Source organism: Nakaseomyces bracarensis (genome assembly GCF_045282275.1).
Source record: "Nakaseomyces bracarensis strain CBM3 chromosome Unknown Scaff4_1, whole genome shotgun sequence".
In the NCBI taxonomy this organism is placed as follows: domain Eukaryota; kingdom Fungi; phylum Ascomycota; class Saccharomycetes; order Saccharomycetales; family Saccharomycetaceae; genus Nakaseomyces; species Nakaseomyces bracarensis.
This window is the reverse complement of record NW_027263964.1, coordinates 492,787-500,025: the sequence shown is the minus strand read 5'-3', so window position 1 is coordinate 500,025 and position 7,239 is coordinate 492,787. Positions and strand designations below refer to the sequence as shown.

General features: G+C 38.4%; 2 protein-coding genes across 2 annotated transcripts; one reads left to right on the top strand and one right to left on the bottom strand.

Moving 5' to 3' along the window:
• Positions 1-1,973: 1,973 nt before the first annotated feature.
• RNJ42_00857 (uncharacterized protein) lies at positions 1,974-4,589 on the bottom strand (the record flags this gene model as incomplete). The annotated part of the gene is made up of 1 exon (XM_071051026.1): positions 1,974-4,589. The coding sequence occupies one exon, from the start codon at positions 4,587-4,589 to the stop codon at positions 1,974-1,976; it is 2,616 nt and encodes an 871-aa protein (XP_070908238.1).
• Positions 4,590-6,333: 1,744 nt separating this feature from the next.
• On the top strand, positions 6,334-6,678 carry RNJ42_00856 (uncharacterized protein; the record flags this gene model as incomplete). The annotated part of the gene is made up of 1 exon (XM_071051025.1): positions 6,334-6,678. The coding sequence occupies one exon, from the start codon at positions 6,334-6,336 to the stop codon at positions 6,676-6,678; it is 345 nt and encodes a 114-aa protein (XP_070908237.1).
• Between the last annotated feature and the right edge of the window lie 561 nt (positions 6,679-7,239).

The window sequence follows — 7,239 nt, the reverse complement described above, 5'->3', positions numbered from 1 at the left end:
CCCCACAGCACCCAGACCCCACAGCACCCAGACCCCACAGCACCCAGACCCCACAGCACCCAGACCCCACAGCACCCAGACCCCACAGCACCCAGACCCCACAGCACCCAGACCCCACAGCACCCAGACCCCACAGCACCCAGACCCCACAGCACCCAGACCCCACAGCACCCAGACCCCACAGCACCCAGACCCCACAGCACCCAGACCCCACAGCACCCAGACCCCACAGCACCCAGACCCCACAGCACCCAGACCCCACAGCACCCAGACCCCACAGCACCCAGACCCCACAGCACCCAGACCCCACAGCACCCAGACCCCACAGCACCCAGACCCCACAGCACCCAGACCCCACAGCACCCAGACCCCACAGCACCCAGACCCCACAGCACCCAGACCCCACAGCACCCAGACCCCACAGCACCCAGACCCCACAGCACCCAGACCCCACAGACCCCATAGCACCCACACTACTATTCACCACCGACACTACACAGCAATCAGACTACACAATTGTTATTTAAAATTATCATTTTTATATTTTTTAGTTGTATTTACTTCATCATCAATCTTCTTAATACTAATTTTTATCTACATATGTCGATTTTTTAATGTATTTATTTATAGCATTTCTTCTTCTTTATTATAATATATATACGAATCTTACACGACAGATATATTTTACAGGATTGAGATAAATTCCATATAAATGATATTATTTTTTCGTTATTTGATTAAGGGTTACCCGTAGTTATATTTTTGTAATTTTATACGTTCAAAATTTTATAAAAAATTTTTTATGTTTTGGATAAGAATTTTAGTATTACTAACTTCTTTAACATATCATGGTATAATTTTTTTTATGCACGCGTGCACATACAAGCATAGAGGATTCTATTTTAAGTAAATTATATTTATTTAGTGTAATCCGATAACAGCTTTGATACCCCACAGCACCCCATACTACTATTCACCACCCAGACTACTATTCACCACCCAGACTACTATTCACCACCCAGACTACTACTCACCACCCAGACTACTCACCACCCAGACTCAGTATTTGTTAGTTTTCCTCGTTATTTTAGTTTTTGTATTTTTTTTTTTTTGGTTAGTCATATTGCTTTCATTTGGTATTATATTTTGATTTATTGCCTAATAACCCTATTATAAATGTTGACTTTATTCTAATTGGTATTTTTACTTCATGTTATGGTTTATAGATATTTTTATATTTTGTTGTTTTACGTTCTAATTTAACATTATTCTTTTTGCTGTTAATAATTGTGTAGGTGATAATGAAAGTTTTTAATTAATTCATAGTTTATTTTGGTTCATAACGACAATTATGATAGTTCATAAATACTCTTAAATTATTCTGATCGTGATATAACAATCTATTTTTTGTAATGATATTATAACATGTAAATATGCTCATACTTTTATCATTGGTAAAAATGTTTTTTTATGCATATTATTCATAAGCTAATATCTAATATTGTCATTCACTTTCTTACTACAATACTGTATATTTTCAACATTTCTATCAATTTGCAGGGTAATGCACTTTTAAAGAATTTTTTTTTTAGTTAGCTTGAAAAAAATGATCATGAGAAAATATTTAATGTTTTGGTGCTTTATGATCTTGGAAATCATTAACGTAGTTTGTAGCTGACAGTATATAAAAATACTTCTAAAGAATACATATGGTATTAAATCTATTATAAACGCTGACAAAAATTCAAAAATTGAAGTTAGATTTTTAAGAGCCCAGTTTAATTTTAATAAAAGAATTATAAATTTTAAAACGTCGAAATTATTAAACTGTAATTATATATATTAAACGAACGGATTGCATGCAATTATTAAAGTCTTAATACTGGGAAAGAGGTATCATAATATTCGATACAAATACTATGTGTTTTGTTTGATGAAAGAGTTCTTAATTCAACAAAGTAGATCAAAAATAACTAAATTAATAATAAGGCAACTAAAGAAAACAGGTAAAAGTGTAATGGTACTGTGTCCACAGAAATGGCTGCGTTGTGTAATTGTTGAGAACCAATATCTGGCGAAATAATACTTTGAGACGTTGGGTGTGATCCATATGTGACAGATGTAACAGAGATGGGACCAGATGAGGCTAGGGTTGTTGGAACAATTTTAGTAGGCGTTATTGGGTTACCATTATCATCTGTAGTTGTAACATCAGATACAACAGCTGTTAATTCTTGCCCGTTTGTTGTTATAACAGTTAATTGGTCATTGAAGTTGTTAATAGCAGTACCTGAGGAGCTTGGAATATTAGCAGGTGTGACTGATTTCAGACTGTTAGTAGAGGAAGTAGTTGACAGTCTTGTGGAAGATTGCTGCTCTGATGATAAAGACACTGAATTAGCACTTGCTAACGTCTTATATAGTTTAGTCCATGTGAATGTGGCAATATGGCCATCACTGTCTGTATATAGAGATATGATTATTTCTTTGTGAATTGTCTCACCGTTAGACACATATCCAGTATTTTCAATAGTTGAAGCAGGTAATTCGGTTACCGCAGTCATGATGATATTATCAGCAGTGTTCCTGGTAGTGACGTGCTGGGCAACCTCAGTATCAATACTACCGTCGGAATGGATCATACTGGTAGTGTAGTTGTCCTTACCTCTGTCAATGGAGCTGCTACTAAAGGAAGGGTTGCCACCATTGTTGTCACCATCATTACTACAACCAATTTGAAACGTACTGGTAAACACAACTGGCTTACCAGCACTATCAATTGTAGTAACGAAGTGCACAGAGTCCGTCTCAACACTGCCGTCCGTGTGTGTCACAACGGTGGTGTAGTCGCTGTAGTGCTCGCCTGGCCCCTCGATCTTGGATGTGATTGGAACAACAGTGGTCGCGCCGTTGCTGTCGGTGGTGTTCACGTAGTGCACAGAGTCCGTCTCAACACTGCCGTCCGTGTGTGTCACAACAGTGGTGTAGTCGCTGTAGTGCTCGCCTGGCCCCTCGATCTTGGAAGTGATTGGAACAACAGTAGATATGCCGTTGCTGTCGGTGGTGTTCACGTAGTGCACAGAGTCCGTCTCAACACTGCCGTCCGTGTGTGTCACAACAGTGGTGTAGTCGCTGTAGTGCTCGCCTGGCCCCTCGATCTTGGAAGTGATTGGAACAACAGTAGATATGCCGTTGCTGTCGGTGGTGTTCACGTAGTGCACAGAGTCCGTCTCAACACTGCCGTCCGTGTGTGTCACAACAGTGGTGTAGTCGCTGTAGTGCTCGCCTGGCCCCTCGATCTTGGATGTGATTGGAACAACAGTAGATATGCCGTTGCTGTCGGTGGTGTTCACGTAGTGCACAGAGTCCGTCTCAACACTGCCGTCCGTGTGTGTCACAACAGTGGTGTAGTCGCTGTAGTGCTCGCCTGGCCCCTCGATCTTGGATGTGATTGGAACAACAGTGGTCGCGCCGTTGCTGTCGGTGGTGTTCACGTAGTGCACAGAGTCCGTCTCAACACTGCCGTCCGTGTGTGTCACAACAGTGGTGTAGTCGCTGTAGTGCTCGCCTGGCCCCTCGATCTTGGATGTGATTGGAACAACAGTGGTCGCGCCGTTGCTGTCGGTGGTGTTCACGTAGTGCACAGAGTCCGTCTCAACACTGCCGTCCGTGTGTGTCACAACAGTGGTGTAGTCGCTGTAGTGCTCGCCTGGCCCCTCGATCTTGGAAGTGATTGGAACAACAGTGGTCGTGCCGTTGCTGTCGGTGGTGTTCACGTAGTGCACAGAGTCCGTCTCAACACTGCCGTCGGTGTGTGTCACAACGGTGGTGTAGTCGCTGCTCTGTTCATTTATCATTTCTGTATAGTGCTGGTACGTCGTATTTGTGACGTATACGTGAAATTGCTCATAGGTTACATAGTACGATTGTACATCTATCTCGGTATATCCCTTCTCGTTGGTTGTTGTGAAAGTCCTCAAGGCTGGGGTAACAATATAAGAAATATAGCCTGCGTTCCAATCTACATGTGTAGAGTCTATACCCGTTATCGTTTCTCTCGAGAAGATCATCACCGCATACACAGTCATGTCCGACTGCGGATATGTTAATGTGCTATGTATGGTTGCGACTTGAGAGCTCTTCACCACGGTTCTGTCAGTGATAATCTCCCTTTGCTCATTTGTGGTTATGAAATAGGAAATCACATCTTTTTCAACATAGTACTCCTTTTTGTTGGTTAAGGTCGAGGTTGTAATGGCGGGAGGACTGTACACGCTACTGCTGCTTGCTGTGTATTCATCTCCATTTTCTTTGTTTGTGAGCCAATAGCTGATCACTTCATATTCTGTCACGTTATTGCCATGATCAATCCTTACTGTAGTTGGCGATGGGACTAGGCTATCGATATTCGAACTCTTTTCCATCAATTCTTCAGCACCATTATCTCCAAGAATAATATCACTATTATCGTTTTTCTTGTCAGTAAATATTTGGTCACTAGTTAGTGTCCCATCACTTAAAATATTCTGACCTAGTGCTAAGGTCAATTCTAAAACCACTAACAAATTGTGGAAACTTATTAAATTCATAAATTATAGACGCAAAAATAAATACGTTTACTTTCTGAATTCAAATACCAAACGTATGGAAAGGACGTGTGTGGGAAACATCTTTTGAGGAAGCAAGACTCTTTTATATAATAAGCAATTGAATAGAAAATTATTGGGTGTATTTTGCAGTTCGGCTAGAACAACTTATAACTTCTAATCAAAACAAATGAGTAAGTTCATCAGTCTTAGGCAAGGGAAAACTAAGTACTAGAAGGAAAAAAAAGAAATCATAACTGCATCAGGCAATAACATTTTAGATGGGATGTAAAAAAGTTCAAGTAGTCGCCGATTTTTATTTTCAGTCACCAATGCAATAATCCCGATACAATATAGGTGGGATATTATTAGTCTAGTGAAGTTATTTTTCTTTTTCTTGGATAACCTGCTCGTTAGATTCACACTACATTAATCTTGGGTATTTTAATTTCCTAATTTGTAGGCTCGGCCTTTTTTTTGTCCAACGTCGGCAAAACTTTTTTTTTCTGTCAACCGGGAAAATCACAAAAAGGATTTTCCTAAGCTTCTTTCAAGGGTCCCGCACCAATGAAAAAAGGATGATACAGCTCACATGACAACAGGATTTGCATCAAGGGGCAACATCTAAATCACTTACATGAAGCATAAACGATGTTAGGTGCATGATTTTCTCCATATGTTTTCTACAAATACATCTATCCTTATTTGTGTTCTGCATGAATGGGAAAATCTGGAATTCTTTCTTATTTAAGGAAGAAATAGAAAAACTGAATGTTACCTTACATCAGTTGATTAATTAATCCCCCCTTGAATTCCACCATGGAGTTACCTAAGTAAAACTTGTAAAAATCCCGCTCATAGGGCAAAAGGTAAGAATGTTTTTATCTGTATAGAAAAAATCATCAACTTATGGTAAAGAGTTCTATTACGAGAAGTATGGGTGATTTTTATTTTGTTGTATTTTTGGCTGTAGAACTAGAATTTTTTGTCATCTTTTAATTGATTGTTCTCCGATTTCCCTTTGACATTTCTCGGGAAACAAAAATCACTCTTTCTTTTTATTAAAAAGATTCATACAAGCATTATTTAAAGATTTTCTTTCTATCTTGTGCATCACAAGATAGCTAAACCAGCATTTATATAATCTAAATACTTACCTGAGATCCACATAAGTTTGAGTATAACCATAGTATTAACTGACTACAAAACTCACTACCTATGTTTATGTCATGGTAAGTATGGTACTTTGTCTACGCAATACCGTTAACAAAAGCAAATGAAGTGAGAGCTGTACTCGTTGCTCATATTTTATTAATTCTTTTTGTTTTAGTTATTAAATTTCAGTGTTCTTTTGTGTACTAAAGTTTTGTTCTCTCAATTTTCGACAAAGGTTTGACCAGCATTTTTTTTTATATTCATTTTGATTACATTCCATAAGAAGTACGTTTAACTTGGTCTACTAAATTATGTTTTTATTCTTTGGCTCCATAATATATTTATCCTCTGAAATGTTGTAATCTAAAATTATATAAAGGCAACAACATAGGAGAGAATATAAAAACAACTTCTGTTATTTTGTTTTCTTTCAAGCTGTCACTTGATTCTCAAAATATCACAGCAAATCGAAAGCAAAAGAGAAAATGGTTAACTATTTGAAAACATTACTTCTGTTCGGCCTACTTGGTCTGGCAAAAAGTGATAATGATGACTTAGTGGCTAATATATATGTTAATGTCCCTCATTATGTATGGTAAGCACATGCATTTCAGATATATTTCACTCTAAGTTGCTAACAATTGAAAATAACGTAGAAACGGTGGATATTATTGGCGCAGATCAACGTTCTTTTGTTTTTATCAAGTCTACGGAACGTACTGAGAAATTGGATATAACATTCCACGGCCTAGGAGGCACTGACGACTTTGGATTAACAAGCTATTTCTTAGTCGATAACTCTCTTTCTATGGGTCCGCTACAATTGATCATGACTGGTGGAGTATTTAATGTTCAGAGTAACGGTTATTTCAGCGCTGTTTACGGTACGGAAGGAACAGAGAGCACTGCATACTTTGGCTATAACGAGTATCTATGATATAATAGTTTGTTCCATAACGTAAAGTATATTACTTTTCAGAGTGATGTTAGCGGTTACAAATATCTTGGATCCAATTCTAATATTTATTTTGAGGGAGGTTATGAACAATTGGGACACTATGATCCCACTTTAATAACTGAAATAGAGCCAAATGTCAAAAAATGGGTTGACAATTTTGTTCCTGAACGCAAAACAGTGTCATATAGTTTAACGGACTTATTTCGTCTCCTGTTCAATCTTTTGTTGCCATGAGGTTTTTAGAACCCTTCGACAAACCCAATGTCTTTGTTATTACCTAAACAAGAGAGAGCATATACACTGTACAACTTTGACAGTGTACAAAATAGTTACATGGCTTTTCCATCCGTAATAAAATCTTTTATTCGCCCTCTGATTCAGTTACTGCTCGTAATGTGGGAATATTGACAGTATCAACAGCTAATGGTGACTTCAACTTTACCATCAATAATAAGAACAATCCAGACTTATATTCAAACCAAAATTTCCTATCAATCTTTCATAGTTGATAGAAATGGAAAAAGGTGTACGGTATTAGAT